We start from the raw sequence: 25435 nt of genomic DNA, 5'->3' as shown, positions 1-25435 counted from the left end.
CTAAACCAGAACACTTGTGAATGATCCCATAATATCAGTAGATATAATTCGGAACATCGGGTAAGAACCCGAAGGTGCGAAATGAGTCTAACTCTCTCTTACTTTATTTCGGATATCTCGCTATTTTAACAGATGGCAGACCTAACTTGCGGCCATTTTTTTACAGGCAGCCATACATCATTCTATTCGAAAAAAAATTAGCTTTAATTCGATATCAAAAACATCCGTGTACGTAATGAACGTAGTAATTCTGTAGTGGGATCTTAGACTATTATAGGTGTTTCCGCTAACCAATGAAATTATAAGAACGGAAAGTTTCAATTCGTATCATAGAGATGGAGAGATTTATTGGGAATGGATAATTTTGAGCTCAATGGTTTCATAGAATTCTATCAAAAATGCAAATTTTACTGAAATGGTGATTTCAGTAAGTAAGTAAGTAATACATCGACATATATATATTTTTGAGCAGCTAATTTTTTTTTTGGTGATATGAGGTTTTTAAAATAACGAAGTTGTTTTTTTTTCCACCCTTAGTTAGTACAAGAGATAAAAAAAGTAGAATATGGTAATATCGTATTTCCAATGAAAAAGTGCCTGTAAAAAGTTTCTACCGTTTTCAGATATTCTCGTAAATAAAGAAGATACGGCACAATCTCGAAATCGACAAAATATCAAAATTTGGTCACATCTTCAAGACAAATGAAGATATCGTGAAACGGTTTTCAGTTATGAACTTTTCACGAAAATCGAGCCCAGGAATTCTCCCAAAGTTTTCACCTATATAGTCTCGAAGTACCAGAAACAGCCAAATCAAGCAATTTGGGATACCCTGTACATTAGAATGGGTTTCAACATTGACCTTGGACTTTCGCATGTATGGCTAAGCTCCTCGCTTCGAAAAAGATTCATCAAATGTATGAAAGAATATATTCCAAAATTCGTTTCATTCGATAAAACCGTTCGTGAGAGAGAACTAAAAATAACATTTTTTTATGGTTTTTCAACAGCCTGTATCTTTCGTTCTGCTTATGCAGTGGGGAAAAACTTAGGTTATTCATGTTTGGACAGATCTGAAAACAATAAATTCTTTGGTCGGAATTTGTTCATAATTGGTCGATTTTTAGAGTTTAACGCTTTTTGGTCAAAAAAATAAAATGTTTATCAAAACATTACGTCCTCTCTTTTGCATCAAGATCTATTAATTCAAGGGGTAGATGATAACGCACTTGAAGAATTTCCATCCGAGATTGTTGGTGGCTAGGAGAACCTTAATATGTAATGAGAATATCTTGTTAGTTAGTTGTTAGTTAGATGAACTTTTCAAGAGGTCGAATGTATTTTTCGAATCAGGATCAATTTATTGATAACATCATGGACAGAGCGAGTGGGAAATCCCCTATTTATATGAGCAAACGAATTCCGCGAATCCAAAATCGATAAATCGCTCCTAAATAGTGCACTCGTATAATTCAAAGTTTCATCATGTACCCCGGTCAAGATCTGGAAGAAAAGTACACCGAAAATGAAAAATTCAATCTTAAGTCGTATACGCTAAGAAAAAACGTCTTTGAGTTGTCCACGCTATGCTGCCTCCTAATTTTATTCGCTCTTCAAATTTGCTCCTTCTATCATATTTACGCGCTGAAGAATGAAATGAATGAAGTTTCAAGAAACAATGAGAAACTCTCCAAATTTGTAGCAGATTTTTGGAATAAAAGGGACAAGAGGTCAACCTACCTAATAGACCATGATGTGCTCATCGACACTACGACCCTCGTAAGTTGAACAAAATAAATATAATATTCTTTATTCACGCTTAACTTTTAGCAGATTTTAATCTAACGTAAACATATGGAAAATCATCTTGAATACATACCTAGAGTGAAATCGGTTTCAAAAGTCAGAAACCCAAGAGGAATAAGATTAACAATATTCTGAATAACTCATTCAAATTGAAAGATAAATAATAACAAAACTTAAAAATAGAACTATGGTGATCCTTTGACTTATTTAAAAAAAATCATATGAACGAATGTCCTTTTAACATCTCAACTTTTGAGGAACAGGATGATAAAATTTGGAAAAAAAAGTTGTTATACAGAATGTTTCATGAGTCGTTGGCCATAGCCTAATGCAGAATGCAGGTCATCAAGGCCTTTCAGAAAACTTGCTTGTTTTGTATCCTAAGGCTATTAGTTTGGGAGATACGGGGTAATCAATGAATATTGACCTAAATTTGCGAAAGCCTCTGTAATGCAAGGTCTGATTTCGATCAAATATAATGGGTTTGTTCACTTCAGAAGTCTCTTTCAAACGCTTCATGAAATGTCAATATTTTCTGGGCAGTACTCAGAATATCATGATTTTTCATATTTTATGTCATTTTTTCGAAATGCGGTCCTGGTTTTATTCCTCGGGTTATAATATTTATGGTTCTTTGCCGATATTCTGATTTTTTTCAAATTCTATTTAATTCTTCGTCATTTTAAACCCTCAGCACATACTGACTGTTCGTAAAATAGTGTTTAAGAGTATACAAAGTCCAACTGTGAATTCTTTTGAAATTACATATTGTATTTAGATGAAAATGATGTAAACCATCTTGGAAAATGTAAGTCGTAAGTGTATTTGCTACAAAACACACATAAGTATTGAAATTTATTCTTTAACGATGAAAATGTACTATCATAATAGATATTCGAAATGGAGTTCTTCCTTCTCGACACATTTCCTAGCGCTTAAAATCAGATTAAATAATATGATTTTAAGGGCAATAAATATTATGGTTATATATCTTAATAAACTTTTTAGGGTTTTCACTCCCAATCTCTGAAACAAAATCAATTAATAATGAAATCAACGATTTGCTCCTACGTAAATTCTTGCACTAATTTGTCAGGAGCAAATTAACTAGAAATAGTTATTTTCCTATCAAGTTCGGAAAGTGATACTTGCCCGCACGAAACTGCCGTTGCCCGAACGATGCGAAGCAGAGTTCGGGTAAGCAGTTGAGTGCGGGCAAGACACTTTCCGCAAGAGTTAGGAACAATATTTTTTCTACAAGCGCTTGAAATATATAAATGTATCCATTTTACGAAACAGATCATATCTCATTTGATTAATTCATATATAATGACAGACGTTATTCTGCATGTCATTACTATGGGTTTCTCATCGTTGACGTTCTATGCATAGAAACATGATAGAATTTAATTTATTCTATAATATTTGCGTGCGGGAAAAACCCCTGCTAATCCATTCCCGCACGCAAATGCGTGCGGGAAAGAAATAGCAGGCGTTTTTCCCGCACCTTTTGGGAAAGTGACTCTTTGCAACTTGGGATGCGTGCGGGAAAAAGGTTGAACGCGCACGCTTGTAGAAAAAAATTGTTGCCTGACAATGAACTGAAAATAAATAACGTTGAAATTATAATTCTGAGTGGTAACGTTTCGGAGTCTATATCAGACTCCGAAACGCGTGTTTATCTTTTATGAAAATCGTATAATCTGACCGCATTCGGTATTTATCAATCTGCCTGCTTTGGATCGTTTTGTTATTCCATCCAGATTTTGGGAAGTAAATCAAATGCGTTCTTTTATTCGAATCGGACTAGTCACTAGTCTGATCCAAATCTGTTGACTCCGTGTATTTGAGTGGATCAAAGAGATTAATCTGGTCGTTTGAGGTTAGGTCATTTGTTTGTTTAGGAAGTCTGTTTGAAAATTTCAAAATTGTTGCTTATTAAGAAGTTGGATTCATTCATTCATTCATTTATTTAATTGCTGCATCCGTCACAGGCAATAAATCTACAAAAAAAGAAAAAATAAAGGTGCGAACAGACTTGTAATTTCTTAGGGCTAATAGCGACTGTGTACCCTCCTGTAACTGAAGAGATCCAACCGTGACCTGCAAATCCTTCCACACTCAGGGCATGGATAGTCATCAACCAGATCTGGCCGCCGCTGTATCCTTCTCGAGTCTCCATTATAACTGTGTACCAAAGACCTCCACTGTGACCTGTCCGACGCTAGTTGTTCCCAGTTATGATTGGCATTAACTTATTTTAGGGATTGATGTAGTATATCCTTAAACCGCTTATTCTGGTCTCTTGGTTTTCAGGCTCCTTCTGTGAACTCGCCATACAGAGCCATTTTGGGGAGTCTTGTGTCTTGCATCTTCAGAATGTGGCCGCCCATCTGAGTAGGGCCCTCGTTACTTGAGTCTTAATTGTTGTACAACTCGCGCGTTGCAAGACTTCTTCATTCGAAACTTTGTGGAACCATCTGATGTGCATTATCTGTTTTAGATGACGTTGTTGCGTTTGTTCAAGCTGTTTAATATGTCGTATGTAGGGCGTCCAGGTTTCGCTTCCGTAAAGAAGCGTTGGGAGAGTGACTGCTTTGTAAACAGCTGTCTTGGTCTTCAGATTAAGGTCGTGATTTTGGAACACTCTGTCCTTCAGCTTCCAGAATGCCCGTGATGCCGAATTGATACGGTTGTGTATCTCCGTGTCTAGATTAGCCCTAGTATGTGTGAAGCTTCCCAAGTATTTGAACTGGTCGACCTGTTCTAGAGTTTCATTCTCCAGGCTGATATGTGTTGGAAGGCTTTCTGGGGGACTTACCAGGATTTTGGTTTTGTCGATATTGAGTCTAAGTTTGAAACTGTTGAGAGGGTCCTTGTTGGTCTGGGTTAAAGAGACTCAATTTAACAAAATGCCGACGTTTGGATTTATTTAAAATCGTCTTCAGGGCTCTACAATAGATGGTACACATTAAGAAGCTATTTAAAGAAGGTAACATTACACATCAACAAGAAAATATCAAAACAATTGTATATGAACTCTCTGCAAGGGATACTATAGATAACACCAGATCTTAAGCCAAGAGCAGTTTTCGACTTCAACTTGGAATAAAATCCCCCGACGGTATTGGCTGGTTTGAAGGCAATTTCTCTCTGGTGTTATCTGTAGTATCCCTTGCAGAGAGTGTAACAAAGTATATATAGGACAAACTAACAGGTATCTGAGAACTAGATTGACTGAACATAAAAGAGACTGTGTCAATATACACAATCCAACTAAAATGAAAGATAACAACACTGCATTAGCTGAACATTCTTTCAATGAATTACACTCGTTCGATTTCGATAGTGTTAAGATACTTGATTGCCAAACTAATTTAAGTAAAAGGTTGTTTTGTGAAATGCTGGAAATAAAAAAAAGAAGTAAATTCTCTCAATAAGAGAAGTGACATTGAGAATTTGAACACGGCCTATTTCAATATAATCCAAAGAATAAGAAATCTCACATCTTAACGTAACGTTAGTCATGTTCGTGTGTCTACATATTGTTTCCTTCCCTTCTTGACAGATGATTATTCACGTTGAATATATTTCATTTTCATTTCGGATTCGAGTCAAATACCGTAGTATGCCTGTCATCATAACATCCCTCAATTATTTATTACTGAAGACAATAGAGACCAACTGACAATGTGAGTAGCTTCAATTCATTTCATTGAAGGGTCAATAATAAATACTCTTTTTATATTTTTTTATATTTATATATATATGTAACCAAGTTGTTAATGTGTTCGATCTTTTTTCCCTTGCCCTTCATTAATGTTTGCTTGCTTTAGTGGTTTGTTCATATACAATTGTTTTGATATTTTCTTGTTGATGTGTAATGTTACCTTCTTTAAATAGCTTCTTAATGTGTACCATCTATTGTAGAGCCCTGAAGACGATTTTAAATAAATCGAAACGTCGGCATTTTGTTAAATTGAGTCTCTTTAACCCAGACCAACAAGGACCCTCTCAACAGTTTCAAATTGAAATAAGGTCTTTAAAAATACGTCAAATTGAGTCTAAGGCCTTAAGCTTCGTATATATGTTTATAGGTGTCCAGCATTATCTGTAGATCCTCTGGGCTGCTAGCGATAAGTGGGTGAAGTTCCGTGATAAACTTTGAACGGGTTTTTGCTCTGATGATGCGCTTCAGGTTAAATAGGCCTCCATCAAATCTTAATCTTATTCCAACACCTCTTACAGGCATACTCATATCAGCATAATTATCGAGGCAGCTTTGGCGAAAATACTGAACAGCAAAGGCGCTAACACGCAGCCTTATTTTATTCCAGAGTTGGTAAGGAAATGGTAGGTTTTAGAACCATTATGCTGTATTCTAGAGGTGTTGTTGGTATGAAGGCTTTAATGTCTGTGAAATAATAATTAAGGAAAATTGACAGACATTTGTCAGTTTGTAATGTTAAAGTTAATGCATTACCACATCTCGCTTGAAAAAAATAGATGTTATTCATCGAAAACATTCATTATAAGCTAGATACCAAAGGGTAATGAGGAGCTGTTTCTCAAGCGAGATCTCAGTTCAACAAATTATTTTAGGTTAGAATCCCGCCCTCAAATATTTAAGACATTACAGGAGCACTTAAATTCAAGGTTAGCTTTAGCCATTTGAATGTTGTTTTAACGTAATTTAAGTTAAGGGTTCATTTTAAGGGACACATTGAGTCCGTTTGGTGAAACAGGTCTAAGGGAAAAATTAAGGGATCAGAAAACAATTTCTAATTTATAGTTGATTTTTCAACAAGCTGCAACTTGGAGAAAAATCATCGTAGGGCCATTTAAAAAGAGCGAATCGTAGCTCAAGGTCTAGTTTTTAGGTCTGAACATCAAAATAATTTTTTCTATTTTTTTTACTTAGTATTGAAAAAACCACTAAGGCCCGTTCGCACCAATACCCCTTAAAACGAGTACTTAACCGTTTTAAGTTAATGGACGCTTAATTTTATTCCCAGTTGCACGACTGTGGCTTAACAGAATCTTAAGTAAGGGGCCCTCAAGTTTTTATATCTAGTGATATTTCTGTTTTTTATTTTGGTGCAACTTCATTCTGGTCCAATAAAGCCATTTCATTGGTTGGTCGGTTGCCGATGATCGTTGTCATTTCATTAACCTAACTTTATTGTCCTGTCAGTCAGTTTCAAGTAAATTATTATATTATTATCAAAGAGTAACAACTTTTTGTTGTTGAATTAGTATTATTATTGATAATAATGATAAGGATTGTCAAATAAAGGGTACCTATAAGTTTATATAAGTACAACACTTTCTTTGTAAGGTCTTGTGTGAATTTGTTTTATTAATGTTAAAGAGGAACGGGAAAAAAATGTCCCTATTGTCCTTGTTAGTACGAATACGGTGAATGATTGCCAAGCAAGTGGTGGTAATCTACAAAGGGCACTCAACTTCTCAACAGAAGAAAAGAGTTTGTTGCTAACTATAGTATGATTTGTGACACAAAATTGAAAATTGAAAGACTGATGGCATAACAATAAAGGCAAAAGAAAAGGCTTGATATTCAATAATGAATTCATTCAATTCTCAAAATCCATCAAAAATAGGAAGTTCTGCAGCCAGTTCAACAAATTATTCTAGGTTAGAATCCCGCCCTCAAATATTTAAGTGGTCATTACAGGAGCGCTTGAATTTATGGTTAGATTTAGCCATTTAAATGTCACTTAACAGTTGGTGCAACGTAATTTAAGTTAAGAGTTCATCTTAAGGGACACTTGAGACTAAGTATGTTTGGTGCAAACGGGTCTAAAAATAAAAAAAAAATAAATTTTTTGGTTTCTATTTCGAGTCTACTGACTCTAGTTTTTTTCAGACTTAATAACTTGTTCATTGAGCTTCATGATTCAATTTTGTTTCCTTGAAACATCGATAGGATCATTTTTTTGGAGATATCGGACTTTGACTGGAAAAGGGTTATTTTGTTTAGATATATCACTGGCACGTGTCGTGGAATTTATAATTATTATCATCCGAAATGAAAACGTAGACAGAAAGATTCCACGAGCTGATGCTCCGTGTAGATGTCTAGTCAGCATTATATGCTGACATCTACACGGAGCATCAGTTCGTGGAATCTTTCTGTCTACGTTTTCATTTCGTATGATAATAATTATAAATTCCACGACACGTGCCAGTAATAATTATAAATTACATTAATCATTGGATGAGTTAATCTCGACTTGATTCACGCGATGTGAAATTTCTTATTCCTGTGTAAAACATCAACAAGGTAGTTTTTCAATCTACTGATTTTTGAAGCTGAGACCCATAGATTAATAAACCAGGAGATAGAGCATTTCGACAAAAACGCATTCACAAAATACTGCCATAAATATGAATTTGGATTCTTTGGGTGGGGGAACTGGACAGGGGTTGATTCAGAACTACTTGCACTGAATATTTCAGATAGTCGGCAATAATTTTATATCGAATGTTTTAAAGCAAAGATTTCGAGTATTTCTTTATGACAACTCTTCAAAGCGATATAGAACTAGTAATACCGAAACACCTTGTTTGAAAAATAATTTATTTTGAATACAATGTTACCATACACTAATGGTCAATATGACCTTAACCTACATACAGATTATTTGAAATTTTATTCACTCACACACAAGTATATCCTAAAAACTAAAAATTACTTTCATCAAATTAATTCCCTTCAAAATGGTTAATTCTCAGATCAATAGAAGTGGAAGCAGCTGAATTTTATGGAATTTGTATAATGAGAATCTGAAAGAGTTTGTTCATTGAATAAATTCTCAAGTCTTTTGAATAGATTAGGCGGAATGAAAAAGTAATGTTATACTATAAACATCTACGAATGATTGTGCAATCAAAAAGAAATGATTTCTTATTGCAAAGAGTTAGCCATGAAAGCATGCATCCCTAAATTCGTGATAAAGCATAATTTTTTTTCTTTTATGGGCAGTTATAAATTCAATTAAGTTATATCGCATATCAACTAATAAGCAGTGTTTTAAACTTTCATTTTCGGCAACTCATATACTTCAACAACCGGCTTCCCCCTTCAAATCTTCATACCACTTCAAAAGTGCTTCTGGGTGTTGAAGTGCATCATAATTAAGAGCAATTTCAACGAAACTGTAAGCTTTAACTGAATAATAATGTTACTTTAAAGCAAATTGTTTAGGGTCATTGCCATATTTATGTTTTTTATGCATGCAGCCGTCTTCAAAGAAATTTTTCATAAGGTATTTGCCTCGGCTTTTCAAGCTTTCATCTTCAATTTTTCCTCCCAATGACTAGACAACGGCTTGTAGGGTAGCAAATTATTTCTTGAAGTACAGACGAAACACTCGTCGTCTTAAATCGGTTTCGACTTCAATTAGCCTTTTTTCAATTTCTGTTCTCCGCGTGTTTATTCCTGCAAATATTTTTCAACTGAAATTTCACTTCGAAATATCCTGATAACAGACGTTTTCATTCAAGAACTCATAAAAATAATGGGAATATTCAAGCTCCATTTGAATGGTCATAATATTGTGTTCATAATTACAGTAGTAGCATAATTTTTACATTGCCATTGAAGATTGAAATACATTTTACAAATGAAGAAAACTTTTTTGATTATCAAAAAAGGTTCAACGCCGTGTGCCTCAAAACATGACCTTTACTCATTTTTATGGATTTTCATTCCTAAGACGAGTTCTATTAACCATAGTAGTTTAGAGAATTTTTTGTACCACCCTGGGTGGGTATGTATCTTACTTGTTTTATTCTTGAACTACAAGACACTTTCATTTCTGCAAATCCTGAACTGCCATTCATGATTGATGATTTTGATCCCATTTTCCTTCCATTTTCTTCAAAAACTCCAGTACTGATGACAGGCACAGTATTGGCTATAATTAAAGCATTGTTAAAGCAATTAAAATTTCGTTCTACTGTTCGTCTTCAAACCAGGAAGGATGTCTATATAAAAAAGCATGATTTATTATAGGAGAAAGAGAATCTACCAAATTTCAAGTTCACCTCAAAACTAGAAGTTGTCAGAAATATATTGCATAATTCCAAACAAAGTAATATTCAGACAAGAAAGCGAGTTAAAAAAGTGGTAATGTACCTATCTTACCCCACTCGGGATGGCATCTTTTTCAAATTAACAGTAAAAGTCGATTTCTCTCATTATAGTGAAGTCTGGAGTGTAAATTACAAGAAAAGTGTAAATTGTTTTCAAGACCCAGTCTAGTCTGGTCGTCTGGTTTTATTTCTTGGAAAACTAAAATTTAAATCAATTATTTTAATGTACAAACTCAACATTTCAATGTAAGCATAAATCATTACATCGTATTCAAACAGAATTCGACCTTGGCGTCCCCTAACTCCCTCCCCTGATTTCATAAAGTCGTGTACTCAAACAAGAATAAAATATCCAAAACTTACCGGAATAAGTGAATCGCTTTCCTCTTCCATGTATAAATGCACTTTTACTTCAAACACACTTTTTTACGGCACATCGTTGCATATTTTCCAAAATATTACGTCGTGAATGATTGAAATAATATTTTGACAATTACAAATACACACGCCGTCTTAGAAATTTTGAAGCCATCAGGAGGGGAATACAAGCGAAAATTCATTTCATTGGTGGTTGCATGGAGTGGGAATTATTGGAAAAATGAACAGTCTGGAAAATAGCTTATGTTTAAGATGTCTAAAAACATGGTGTATGCACTGATTAGATTTTGTTTTTCCCGCTTCGAAAATAAGAGATAAGTTTCGTTTTTCCCACTGTAGGTAGCGCCGTTTAGGAATTGACAGTTGTCAATTGATATTTGAAAATAATTTGAATGCATTCCTACGACTTGCGAATGTGCTGTATTTATAAGCGATTATTGGTGTGTGACAATGTATTACTTTTGAGAAAGGTCGTATAATATTCATTTATTGAACATGTCGTTCAGTTTTCTGTATGGACAATCAAGAACTACAACTAAGCATTTGGTATTGTTGGACTATCACCCTTTGTTGTTGGAAATTGAGGCAGATCCAAATCAGATGAACATTCGGGACGGATAGAGCTAACAGTATTATGGCAACTTCAGCAATATTTAAGTAATAAAGGAACTGTATTGAAAATACGTAATGTGAATTGTGAGCATGTATTAAGAAACAGAAATATGTTGATCTGTTCGAGACTGTTCTTCAAATATTCTTCACAAGTATAGTGAAAATTGCGTTTCAGTCAACTGTATATATTGAATATTTCGCCAATAAACTGTGTTTTATTGAAATCATATTGAATTGCCTTCCTCACGAATACAATTTGTCAAACAAAAATTATCTTGAAGAAAAATAGAAGTACTCTTTCGTATCCTTCTATAGTGTTGAAATATCTGCAGATTCGTTTTTACAACGAAAATACAAGTGTAAATCACAAATATTCGTTAACAGCTGATTCTCAGAGACTTTCTCTATGCTGATTCTTTGATGGATCAGGAACACAAAAATGACTGTAATCTGTGATCGATATAAACGCATAACAAAATAAAGCGAGGGAGTATCATTAGATTTTCTTTCATAGAACAAGGATAGAACATGGTGGCGCCGCCACGAAACGAATCTCTTATTTTCGATTTAGTCTAATGTCATTCCATTCAAAAATTGACGAGTGCATACACCATATTTTTAGACATCTTACTTATGTTTCATCTATTTAATCTATGCTGAGACCCGACTCCATTGTCCGCTAAGTCTTGACATAAAGTAAATCGAGGATGTTATCTGTGTGTCTTGGTTCTGGCTGGTGAACGAAGCCGTAACACCCGAGGTGCTTTTGGGATCGAACCCCCCTTTCTTTCCGTTCAAATAACTCTGTGAAATCACCACCGACTCATTACTACTTGAATCCGAGAAAAATTTTTTTAGTTGTGTTAGTAGACGGTTCGACATTCCACCTTTCGAGATGCGAGCAATTTTCGAATACCAGATATTTCAAATATTGGGCCTCCGATAGAAACTTACTCATTCTACACTCCATTGATCCACAGTATTCTCTCTATATTTGGACTAGACTACACTTCGTGTAAGTGAACAGAACCTTATTCATAGGAACAAGAGTAAAACAAGTTGTAATAATACACTGCGGAAAAAAAATAAACGCACATTCTGAAAATCCCAATTTTAATGAAAGTTAACTCTAAATTGACTTTATTACTTATTTTTTATGTTCTCTCGGGAAGGATTTCACCGAATTTTATGTGAAAGAAGAGAAATGAACAATTCTCAAAATACTGAAATGCTGATTAGTGATTTAATACTTGGTATTTCCACCCCTTGCGTTAATTACAGCTCGGCAATGACGATTCATACTCAAAATGAGTAATCTTAAAATGTTTTGATCTAATCCTTCCCAGATTTCTCCGACTTGGATTCCTAAGTCATTAAGAGTAGCTGGATGATTTTCTGAACTTCTCAGCCTTCTATTGAGGTTGTCCCAAACCTGCTCAATCGGATTGAGATCTGGACTTCTTGCTGGCCATTCCATTCGAGAGACTTCAACCTCTTTAAGGTACTCCTGAACGATGCGCGCACGATGGGGTCCTGGCATTATCGTCCATAAAAATGAAATTTTCACCAATGTATGGGGCAACTGGCACTACATGCTCTTCAAGAATGTTCCTTATATACTTATCAGCATTCATAGCTCCATTATCAACGACCACTAGGTCTGTGCGAGCAGTCAAAGATATTCCACCCCATACCATAATCGATCCTTCCCCGAAACCAGTAGTATTCAGGAAATTGCACTGAGCATATCTTTAATGTTGACGTCTGTATACAAGGGAACGTCGATCACAATGGTAGAGGCAGAATCTAGACTCATCTGCGAAGAGAACTCTTTCCCAATCGGCCTCTTCCCAATGGATATGCTCTCTTGCAAAATCCAAACGCGCCCTTCGATGGGCTGGGGTAAGAGCTGTGCCTCTTGCCGCGACACGAGGCCTTAAATCATATTCTCTGAGGCGATTTCTTATTGTCTGATTGCTAATTTGCACCTCATGAGTTTGCTCAAGCTGAATTTGAAGGAGGCGAGCGTTTGCAAACCGTTGTCTCAACGAAGAAACTCCCAAGTAACGTTCTTGAGTGGCAGTTGTTACCCGTGGTCTACCCTGTCCTGGTCTTCGGACATTCATACCTGTCTCCCTGAATCGCTGCAACCTTCTGGACACACTTGTATGGGAAACTCCGAACCTTTCTGCAATTCTTGTGTATGTCCACCCTTCTTCTCGCAAAACTACCCCTTGGGCACATTCCTCTTGGGTCAAATTGCGTGTTTCGCGTTGCATAGCAATCGAGTGTAGAAAATCAAACGAAAGAAAAACTATCGATCACTAGAAATCGATCGAGAACAACTGATTTTAGAATGGAGCCAATACATGCAAAATCTGATAATATCATCTTTTTTTATTCCTTCTGGGAAAAAACATCTGTATTGAAGAAAACCGTTGAAAGTGGATAACATATGCATGCATAATTCTGATAAAAATAATTATCATTGAGAACACCTTCAGTTGTAGAATAAATTTGAGATTTCCATAATTTGCGTTGATTTTTTTGCGCAGTGTATTGCTTATATAGAATACTGCATTACTTCCTCATTATATATACCGGGTGGCCCACCTCAGACGCGGCGCTCATTTTGAGGGAATAGATAAAGATATTTTAACGTTTTCTTCGCTTGATTAAAACATCTGACTGATGATAGTTATTTAATCAACAAGGTTATTAATGAAAGCGATTAATGATTGAGATCATTAATCGCTCAATCAATAAACGAGTTGATTACAAGATTTTTTCGTCGACCACATTTCGAATTTAATGTGAATTCTTGATTGCAAAAATTTTCAATCGATACCTAGTCAAATTTGACAACTTATAAATTCTCTATGTTCATACCGGAATGTTGATATTTATGCGGCCGATCGAACAATTCGAGAAGTCCATAGAGAACATATTCGAGTTGTGACATTTTGAATAAATCACATTGATATCGTTCCCTATAATATCTGAAAGAATGTGTGTAGCTGGTGGAAGTTGTAGTACATATACATATATTGATTACTCTCTAACCATCATAATTTTTTTGCAACCTCCACAATTCAGCTCTACTCAATTCACCCGCTATGTACTACGAAAAATCAATGCGACATACTAATGAAATAATTATTTGGGAAGCTCCTGAATACTTCTATGTTCGATTAGCCATGACAATAATGCATTAATAGGAAATTAACCAATAAAATGATTCATTAACAGCTAATTTCGTGTACGTTAAACAGTGCTATTATTAAGAGGTCGGCGGAAAAAATTATTTATTTACACTTTACACTTATAACTCACAAATTAACTATGTCGCTACTATTTATTTCCACTCGTATTCATTTCCCCTAGTCTGTTGCTTGCACTATGAACTATAACTGTCTTCCCTACCTGCTCTTTCGCTGGGCTTATATAGACGCATGAAACTTTCCCGTGCCATTCGCGATTGTTCCAGAAGCACAGATTACAGAGTAGAGTCAGATTACAGAGTAGAGTGTCCAGAAGGAAGCGACCGCTCATCTGGTTCTCGAAAGGTCCGACCGCAAGGGGACACTGTCCCCTCCTTAAGCCTGTTCTGTCCCAGAACAGAATTAGTGAATTCCTCCGAGGACCGTGGCGAAACCTGCACTCATCACCATTCCTACAGTAGCCTTTCTGATGGAAGTAGCACTCCACAGTTTTTCTAGGCTCCTTGTTTTGCTTCGGGTTGAAATTGCATACTAGGATCCGTATACCAGTCTCCTGAAATACCACCTCCAGCATGATTCGCACAACCCGCCAATTCAGCTGGTCCAATCCACAACCGAGCTTGGGAACAGCTAATTTCCTAACTTCAAAGCGTTGAAGGTCTTCTTTCAAGCTATGTGGTGCCGTCCATAGATTCTGATAGGTTGGCTTCTGATGAGAATGTTGCTTGGTGAATAGGTAATAAATGTAGGAACCTTCAGCCTTCAATTTCAAAGCTTGGCCGATTCTTGGCTGCTGTCGCAATAGTTCTTCCTGACGTCCAAATTTATTTCTTAATACTCTCGCTATTCCTTTACTAAGGAGCGAAGGTACTTCGCTACACAATGAGCGAGAGAATATTCCTCAGACACAGAAAAGAGGTCTTGATGTACTTCCTGTGTAACGCCGAACCGTGCAACGCGTGTATCACCATAGCAATCCATAAACTTCTGGTAATCGATGCTACCTTGCATCGGAGCTTCCACAAGACGTACTTCTTCTTCATCCTGCGCGTACGGGCTAATCGGTTGAAATGGACGACCTTTGGCTTTCCTCTGGGAAGCTTCCTTATCCGGTAAACTACATCATTTATCCTCTTGATTACTTCATACGGTCCTTCTCACTGTCTCTGCAGCTTTGGTGAAAAACCTTTCCTCCTTTGTGGATTATGTAGCCACACCTGATCTCCAGCGGTGAATTCACCTTCGATAGCTTTGATGTCGTAGCGCATTTTCATTCGGTCACTTGCTTGCTGCATCTGATTGCGCACCTTGTCATGAATGTATTCCAGCTTGTTCCTTAATTTACTAACATAGTCTTTCCCAGCTACGTCTTCTCCAGGCTAACATCCAAACTCTAAGTCGCAAGGCAGCCTTATTTCTCAGCCGAACATTATACTGGATGGAGTTTCCTTGGTAGATTCTTGAACCGAAGATCTATATGCCATGGTGCATGAATAGATGTAAATATTCATCCCAATCCAGCTGGTGATCAGAAACTACTTTGGCTAGATGTTTTCCCATGGTCCGATTCATTCGTTCGACCATGCCGTCTGATTGTGGATGAAGAGGTGTAGTCCTTGTTTTGTGAATCCCCAATTTGTTGCATACTTCTTGAAATAACTTCGACTCAAAATTTCGGCCTTGATCACAATGAAGCTCCAGAGGTATTCCAAATCTGCAGAAGAATTCTCTGACCAATTTATCAGCAACCGTACTTGCCTCTTGATTAGGAATACCGTAGGCTTCCACCCATTCTGTGAAATAGTCCATCGCTACCAAAATGTACTTGTTTCCATGGTCTGTTTCGGAAAAGTGACCAGCGATGTCGATACCTACTCGTTCCATGGGGGATCCAACGTTATATATGTATATTGCTTCATTGGTACTTTTCCTTTACCATAAGGTCCGTTAGCAGCAGCACAAACTTTGCATCTTCTACACCAATCTTAAACTTCCTTCTTACGCTTTAGCCATCAAAATCGCTGCCTGACTTTTTCCAACGTCTTAGTTATCCCGAAATGTCCACCTAAAGTTCCATTATGTAATCTGGTCGGAATGTCTGTAACACGGCTCTTCGGCACAATCAACTGAAGCCTCTGCTCAGTTCCATCTCCATTTTCCCAACAACGTTTCAGAAGACCTCCATCAATCTTCCACGTTTCCCATTGTGCCCAATACGACTTTACATTCTGGCTCAGTCTGGATACTTCTACCCAAGTAGGTCGTATACCGCTCTTCTTCCAACTCAGGATTACTTTCGTTATCTTACTCCTGTGCTCTTTGAATTTCTTCTGGTAGCCAGTCGTCTTCGATTACGGTGCTGAAGGGCTTTTTTTCCATTGACATAAAAATTTCTTTATCCTCTCTCCATCTTGAAATTGAATTTGAAAAAAAGAACGGAACAGAAAAGGAAAAGTGAATAATAAAGCTTTCATCATAACTTATTCGAAGACTTGATGATGACAAAAAATAAATAATCATAAGGTCACTTATCTACACTTTTCTACACTCGATTTGATTTACACCAGTGTAGAGGAAGTGTAGTTTATCTACACATAGTCGAAAGGAGGTGTAGAATAGAATAGAATAGAATAAACTTTATTGATCCCGTTAGACAATACAGTATAGGACAAGTCAATAATGTATGTGAGGTGTAGATAAACTACACCTCCTCTACACTGGTCTTAATTCAATCAGCAAACGAAAACTAAAATCGAGTGTAGCAAAGTGCTACACTTTTGATGCAAACGATGAAAGGACCTATAGGCACATAACTAGTTCCCCAATTGCACTGTGGGGAATATCATCTCTGCGTCAAAAATCTTTTGCTGATCCTGGTGAACCACCACCCTCGTCGTTAGAAATGCATGCCTTCAGTACTGAAATTAATAATAGCCAAATCTTGGAGGGTCTTTCGACCAGGTCCAGTCTTCCAAGTGATGATGCATCTGTTCTTCAGGTGTTCGCGAGGAATGCTACAGGACGCTCATTTGGGGAATCATCCCCCATAGATATACCAGTAGTTATTCAGTATAAAATAAAATAAAACGAGAAAGAAATTAAAAAAACTTCTGTCACTTTGTTGACAATTTGTCTTTCTTAAAATTGTGAAATTGTTTCAGAGTGGATTCTGCCGTGGCGTTCAAACCTGCACACGTAAGTTGAAGAATGTAATTGCAACCATTAAATGACACACATGGTTCAAAGACCTTTATAGGGACTGACGCTGACGGTGGAATTTACGGGGCAAGTAAAAAACTGGAATAGCGAAACGGAAGGCTCTTTTTCAGAGAAACCACCGTAGCCTTCTACAATTCTTCGTTTTTGTGTTATTAGTGAAAATTGAGATTTTGACGATTTCGAAAAGTTCTCATAATAACTTTTTTGTCTTTGAAGTTGCACATCTCGCAATATTGATTAATTGTCGAAATACTTTTTTATTGACATGAACATGGAGAAGTTTCATGATTTTTATGTACAGGGTGGGCAAAATTCGTTGTTTACAGAGTGGATCTCGAGAACTGTAAGAGCTAGAAGAAAACTGATGACACATTTCCTAGCTCTTTTTCAGAGAAACAGAGTATGGTGAAAACCGTAGCCTCCTTCAATTCTTCGTTTTTGAGTTATCAGCAGAAAAATGAGATATTGACGATTTCGATAAGTTCTCATAACTTTTTGTCTTTGAAGTTACAGATCTGAAAATTGAACCTTCTACAGGTACTCTTTTACGTAGAATCTACTGACGAGCTCAAAATATTTTTTAATTTCGAATCATACAGCACATGTATATCCATTGAATGTCCATTGGACGTACAAAATGGACATGACGGACATCCATTGTACCTACGTCCAGTTATGTACAATGATTGTTCCAGAAAACGTCCGAACCTCACCGGATTTAACATCCGATGGACGTACATACAGGATGTACATTGGACGTACATACAGGTACGTACTTGCTTCAATGAAAACTTTTATTGAATTTGTTATTTTTGAATTGGAAAAAAACTTTTGTCAGTAGATTCTACGTATAAAAGTGCCTAAGAAGGTTCAAGTTTCAGCTCTGTTATTTCAAAGACAAAAAATTTATGAGGACTTTTCGAAATCGTCAATATTTTGCCATGTGAAAGCTGAATTAATGCTGATAGAAGGTATATTATACCTTCACACTCCTGAAGATGCAATTGTGATAGCGAAACACGGTAGTGATTTAATAACTCGCTCTGGTTGAAACCATGTAACTTAATTTCCTAGTTTCTTCTTCAATCTAACACAAATATAAGTAATTTTAATTTCGTATGTTCTCAAGAAGAAGACTTAGTGGAATTCCCTAGGCCCCAAGGATACCCTGGGCCTCAAGGGAACCCTGGGCCCCGAGGGAACCCTGGGCCTCAAGGGCCCCAAGGTCCCCCAGGTCTGAATGGAGCAAACGGCATTGGGAGTCCAGGTTTACCAGGAAACAACGGTACAAAGGGTGAGTTCTCCACATTATGTTTTTTTTTCGGATCCAATAAAATTACTTGCAAATGTTAGATGACAGCATTGCGGAAAAATATGAATGACTTATTTTGGGTTTTACACTTCTGATGTCAATGAAAATGATTATACACTGCGTATTTTTCTGTTTCTCGGAATGAACCTCTTTCTCAACAATGTTTTTTTTTAAGGGGAGCCTGGACCGATTGGACCCATGGGATATCCTGGAATAAAGGGAGCTAAAGGCGACCGAGGATATGTAGGTGAGAGATTCTCCCGTCTCTGTAATATTTATGGGAAAGTTTCGCCTTTTTAGTCATCAGCTCAGTATTATATAAGTATTTAGTGTCCGGAAGAGAGCTGTGACACATAAGCGTTGTGCTTAGTTCTCGTGAAAGCACTTGATGTCTTTTTTGTGCTCTCTAGCACTTTTTTAAACGGACGAATACATCGAGAAATCGCAATTTCGTCCCAAAAATCAAAGATTTTGCTTAAACAGGGTGTTCCTTAAAGGCATATGATAATATAAGGGGGTGATTCTTTGACTCATTATTTTAAGAAAAAAATTCCTATGAACGTAGGTTCTATAAATATCTTAACTTTTGAGAAACAGGATGATGATCCATACAGCACATGTATATCCATTGAATGTCCATTGGACTTACAAAATGGACATGACGGACATCCATTTTCCAGTTATGTACAATGTTTGGTCCAGAAAACGTCCGACCCTCACTGGATTTAACATCCTATGGACGTACATATAGGATGTACAATGGATGTACAGACAGGATGTACATTGGACGTACATACAGGATGTACATTGGACGTACATACAGGATGTACATTGGACGTACATACAGGATATACATACATTGGACGTACATACAAGATATACAATGGACGTACATACAGGATGTCCAGTGGATGTACATATAGGATGTACATTGGACGTACATACAGGATGTACAATGGACGAACATACAGGTACGTCCACTGTACATCCGAACCTCACTGGATTTAACATCCTATGGACATACCTGTATGTTCGTCCATTGTACATCCTGTATGTACGTCCATAGGATGTTAAATCCAGTGAGGTTCGGACATTTTCTGGACCATTCATTGTACATAAGTGGACGTTATTTGGGAGTCTCAAATGCCCATTTTATTGGGGTTAGCATTTTTTAAGTTTGATTCGAAAAAGGTATTTTAAAATCCCACCTATCAATACATATATTTATTGATAATTATAAGGAAATTGGGATTATTGAAAAATGAAATGCCTGGAAATGTTCCACATCTTTATGTGAAAAATTAAAATAAAATAAATAACAAGTAAGTATAATTTGAACATTGGACTACTGCCGCTAAGCAAAAAAAAACTAAACTAAAAAAAACTGAATATCAAAGAAGCAGATATATAGGTATATATACACTGAACAGGAAACACTGCTTATGATATATTTTCTATCGTTGGCTCCTCGAACCCATTTAGAAATAGCCTCTTCTATCTCCTTCCTGTCCCCTTTACTGGAGTGTATGGCCGTTTCTGTAAATTTATTTCATTGAAATTTTGCTGTTGTCATATTATATATCAGTACATCACCATACTATAATTATAATAGAATGGTGATAATATCTATTGAAAATTGAATTTCTGGATGTTTTCTCGTAATTCCGTTTCATATTCTTATATTGTTGTCCCCCTACCAAATAATAGATATTCATGGTTGTGAAAAGACAAAAATATATTTTTTACGATAGTATATGAATATAATTATAACTAATGAAATCATCAAATTAACATGAAACAGAGATGAACATTCGTGGTTCGTATAAGCATTCAGCATTCAATTCCTTCAACATTTCTACCCATTAGATAACCATTACCCATTAGATTATATTTTTCTATCTACACGTAAATTTGCCACTTCCCTCAAGAATAAAAATTTCGACTCACCTCGTTACTATCAAATATATGCACCACACACTGGAACTAGAACTAGACACTATACCTCAAATGTAGTTCAACAAGCTTAAAGCCAAAATATTCACAAATTTACAAAATCTGTAGAGTCCACTTCAAAATCCACTGTTTACAGATTAATGAGTTTCACTTAGAAAATGTTCTGTTCTGATTCAATATTTCGCTGTGTGTCACTCAAATGAAACTCAAAAAATAAATGTTTCGGTCTTTGGGACGAAAGTTCCAGAGTAAAAAAAGGAATAATAATGAGAGGGCGAAACATCTGGGTTTCAACACAGTCAGTATGTACCTACTCTCAATAAGAGCCGAGACCGACATGGCAGCAATACAAGGGTATATCCTTGCATACACATTCCTGTTATTTCCAACATCCCTTATTTAAAGTACAATGGACATCCATAAAACGTCCATTTTTGAACGTACAGTGAATGTCCAGAAATGTACATCCTACGAATGTTGAGAAATGAATAATTATAGATACTAGAAAATGGTACATCCAGTTGTCGTACAGAAAAGTACAATTTCTGGAAGTACATATTTATATCCAGATCCGAACATCCAAAAGATGTACATTCATGGATAATTCACGTTGATCCAAAATTGTACGTTGAATGGACGTACACTAACGTACCAATTCCTGATAGTACAATTAAGATCCAGATTTGTATATCCAGGGATGTCCAATAAGGGATGTATATGGATGTATGTCGAACATCCCTTATTTAAAGTACGATGGACATCCATAAAACGTCCATTTTTGAACGTACAGTGAATGTCCAGAAATGTACATCCTACGAATGTTGAGAAATGTATAATTATAGATACTAGAAAATGATACATCCAGTTGTCGTACAGAAAAGTACAATTTCTGGAAGTACATATTTATATCCAGATCCGAACATCCAAAAGATGTACATTCATGGATAATTCACGTTGATCCAAAATTGTACGTTGAATGGACGTACACTAACGTACCAATTCCTGATAGTACAATTAAGATCCAGATTTGTATATCCAGGGATGTCCAATAAGGGACGTATATGGATGTATGTCGAACATCCCTTATTTAAAGTACGATGGACATCCATAAAACGTCCATTTTTGAACGTACAGTGAATGTCCAGAAATGTACATCCTACGAATGTTGAGAAATGAATAATTATAGATACTAGAAAATGATACATCCAGTTGTCGCACAGAAAAGTACAATTTCTGGAAGTACATATTTGTATCTAGATCCGAACATCCCAAAGATGTACATTCATGGATAATTGACGCTGATCCAAAATTGTACGTTGAATGGACGTAAACTAACGTATAATTTCTGATTGTACAATTAAGATCCAGATTTGTATATCCAGAGGATGTCCAATAAGGGACGTATATGGATGTTTGTCCAACATCGCTTATTTAAAGTACAATGGACATCCATAAAACGTCTATTTTTGAACGTACAGTGAATGTCCAGAAATGTACATCCTACGAATGTTGAGAAATGAATAATTATAGATACTAGAAAATGGTACATCCAGTTGTCGCACAGAAAAGTACAATTTCTGGAAGTACATATTTGTATCCAGATCCGAACATCCAAAAGATGTACATTCATGGATAATTGACGCTGATCCAAAATTGTACGTTGAATGGACGTACACTAACGTACAATTTCTGATTGTACAATTAAGATCCAGATTTGTATATCCAGAGGATGTCCAATAAGGGACGTATATGGATGTTTGTCCAACATCCCTTATTTAAAGTACAATGTACATCCATAAAACGTCCATTTATGAACGTACAGTAAATGTCCAGAAATGTACATCCATTGGACTTCCATATAAGGTCCGTGGACGTTTGTACTTCATTTGGATATAAAATGGACGTCATGTGCTGTATGGATGAAACTTGAAAAAAGAAGTTGTTATATAATAACTGAAATAATATTGTAGACATCTTCGTATGGAATTTGGTAGGTACTAAAACATGTCATTTATGCATCAAGATCTATGCATTTTGTGATGTACACCTTTTCACAGCCCATGCTATACTGTTTTGCATCTTATATTTCTGGAGATATAAACTGTTTGGCAAGTTTACTTTCACCAACCTCAAGATGCTATTGTGATAGCAAAACACGTGTCATGTAGTGAAAATCATAAAATATGTTTTCAGTTCAATAATGGATTTTTATCAAGTATATCGGCCACATCAATTATTCAATGTTTGAAAAAACGTCATTTCTGAAATGGAGACGGCTATTCAAAGAATTCCCAGAGAGGCTGAAACATCTAAACATGAACTGTAGATCGGTTTCGGTATTATTGTCCCTCATTAGTACAGTGCAGTGTTACACATCTCCCTGGCACTTGACGGCGGAGTACTATATGCTCCAGGTCAAAACGTCATTTATTCAGGATAACTTGCTTTTTGCCTTCAAAAATTATCATTAGTTACTGAAAAGGAAAGTTTTTGTACATCAAAAAGTGTACCTTGATGGATAGAAGACATGTAGTAAATTTTATAAAGATGTCTTCAATATTATCTCTCTCACAATGTTTTTTTTTATGCACTAAAGGGGAGCCTGGACCAATTGGCTTCCCAGGATATCCTGGAATGAAGGGAGATAAAGGCAACCGAGGACCCCAAGGATATGAAGGACCGAAAGGTGAGAGATTTTCACGTCTCTGTAATAGTTATGGAAAAGTTTCTCCTTCTTAATTATCAGCTTAGTATTATATAAGTATTAAGTGTCCGGAAGAGAGCTGTGCCACATAAGCGTTGTGCTTAGTTCTCGTGAAAGCACTTGATGTCTTTTTTGTGCTCTCTAGCACTTTTTTAAATGGACGAATACATCGAGAAATCGCAATTTCGTCCCAAAAATCAAAGATTTTGCTTAAACAGGGTGTTCCTTGAAGGCATATGATAATATAAGGGGGTGATTCTTTGACTCATTATTTTAAGAAAAAAATTCCTATGAACGTAGAGGTCCTATAAATATCTTAACCTTTGAGAAACAGGATGATGAAACTTGGAAAAAAAAGTTGTTATATAATAACTGAAATAATATTGTAGACATCTTCGTATAAAATTTGGTAGGTACTAAAACATGTCATTTATGCGTCAAGATCGATGCATTTTGTGATGTACACATTTTCACAGCCCATGCTATCCTTACGGGTTTTGCATTTTATATTTCTAGGGATATAAACTGTTTGGCAAGTTTACTTTCACCCACCTCAAGATGCTATTGTGATAGCGAAACACTATCGTGTCATGTTTTTGAAAATCATAAAATATGTTTCCAGTTCAATAATGGATTTTTATCAAGTATATCGGCCACATCCAATTATTCAATGTTTGTAAAAACGTCATTTCTGTAATGGAGACGACAATTCAAAGAATTCCCAGAGAGGCTGAAACATCTAAACATAAAACCAATTTATGAACATCTAATATCATTGGAATAACTTTTTTTTTATACAATGGATACAATTAATAAATTATAAATGTAATTGGCAGGAAGACTTCGGTCGATAGCCATTTGATGATTTTTTATTATCAATAATGTTAATTTCTCTCTTTCTCTCTAAACATAAACTGTAGATCGGTTTCGGTATTATTGTGCCTCATTAGTACAGTGCAGTGTTACATATCTCCCTGGCACTTGACGGCGGAGTACTATATGCTCCAGGTCAAAACGTCATTTATTCAGGGTAACTAGGTTTTTGTTTTTCAAAAATTATCAATAGTTACTGAAAAGGAGTAGTTTTTGTACATCCAAAACTGTACCTTGATGGATAGAAGACATGTAGTAAATTTTATAAAGATGTCTTCAATATTATCTCTCTCACAATGTTTTTTTTATGCAATAAAGGGGAGCCTGGACCAATTGGCTTCCAAGGATTTCCTGGAATAGACGGAGCTAAAGGCGACCAAGGACCCGAAGGATTTTTAGGACCGAAAGGTGAGTGATTTTCACGTCTCTGTAATAGTTATGGAAAAGTTTCTCCTCCTTAATTATCAGGTTAGTATTATATAAGTATTTAGTGTCCGGAAGAGAGCTGTGCCACATAAGCGTTGTGCTTAGTTCTCGTGAAAGCACTCGATGTTTTTTCTGTGCTCCCTATCAGCTCATACTGACTGTTCGTAAAATAGTGTTTTAGAGTATACAAAGTCCAGCTGTGAATTCTTTTGAAATTACATGAAAATGCAATGAAAATAAATATTATCACCGAAGGAATAAAAACAGGACCGCATTTCGAAAAAATGACATAAAACGTGATTTCGTCCGGTTTCTATCCCCTTGTGACAAGTGTGCCATACAAAGTGAAAATTGAATTCCTTAGAATAAATTATGTAGTTTTTCATGGCAATAACGAAAATTCTGTAGGGGATGTAAAAAATTCAGATTTTGGGGCTTGAATGAAAAATCATGATATTCTCAGTACTGCCCTGAAAATATTGATATTTCATGAACCCACAAAATTTAATCGAAATCGGACCATGCATTCCAGAGTTATGGCTATCGCAAATTCCGGCCAATGTTCATGAATAGATCCATTTGTAAGAGAATATCATAACAAACCAATTCTAGCAAAGATTATAACTGATTCAAAAAACTTTGCACCACAGAAACGAACACCATCTGCAGTTGAACATAAGAAGTATAATGAAGAATATGGATGAATTGGTTTTGTTTTTGAATGGGGTTGCGCTGGAGTTTCAGATTATTGTTCTATCTGAAACATATCTCGTACATGACTTGCACGTACAGAAGATTGATGGTTTTACCACA

The 25435-nt window shown here is 36.0% G+C and overlaps 2 protein-coding genes across 2 annotated transcripts; both read left to right on the top strand.

Annotated features, from left to right (window-relative positions):
* The first annotated feature begins 1419 nt into the window (after positions 1–1419).
* LOC123306583 lies at positions 1420–17446 on the top strand. Its single transcript, XM_044888643.1, has 2 exons — positions 1420–1779; positions 17297–17446. Exons 1-2 carry the CDS (start codon positions 1486–1488, stop codon positions 17363–17365), a joined length of 363 nt encoding a protein of 120 aa, XP_044744578.1. The 5' UTR covers positions 1420–1485; the 3' UTR covers positions 17366–17446.
* Positions 17447–17991: 545 nt separating this feature from the next.
* On the top strand, positions 17992–23525 carry LOC123308720 (collagen alpha-2(IX) chain-like). The gene is made up of 4 exons (XM_044891510.1): positions 17992–18088; positions 18484–18648; positions 18842–18913; positions 23216–23525. The coding sequence occupies exons 1-4, from the start codon at positions 17992–17994 to the stop codon at positions 23356–23358; spliced, it is 477 nt and encodes a 158-aa protein (XP_044747445.1). The 3' UTR covers positions 23359–23525.
* Positions 23526–25435: the final 1910 nt, after the last annotated feature.

Source organism: Coccinella septempunctata, chromosome 2 (assembly GCF_907165205.1).
Source record: "Coccinella septempunctata chromosome 2, icCocSept1.1, whole genome shotgun sequence".
Lineage (NCBI taxonomy): Eukaryota > Metazoa > Arthropoda > Insecta > Coleoptera > Coccinellidae > Coccinella > Coccinella septempunctata.
Note: the sequence above shows the minus strand (reverse complement) of the source record. Positions and strands in the feature narration are given on the sequence as shown.

Bases quoted from the DNA above. Each gene is read 5' to 3' on its own strand.
- LOC123306583 (XM_044888643.1), top strand. From the start codon at position 1,486: ATGTACCCCGGTCAAGATCTGGAAGAAAAGTACACCGAAAATGAAAAA. The intron at 1,780-17,296 runs GTAAGTTGAACA...AAATTGTTTCAG, and splicing joins TCATCGACACTACGACCCTC to AGTGGATTCTGCCGTGGCGT.
- LOC123308720 (XM_044891510.1), top strand. From the start codon at position 17,992: ATGGACATGACGGACATCCATTGTACCTACGTCCAGTTATGTACAATG. The intron at 18,089-18,483 runs GTACATACAGGA...TATGTTCTCAAG, and splicing joins GGATTTAACATCCGATGGAC to AAGAAGACTTAGTGGAATTC. The intron at 18,914-23,215 runs GTGAGAGATTCT...TATGCACTAAAG, and splicing joins AGGCGACCGAGGATATGTAG to GGGAGCCTGGACCAATTGGC.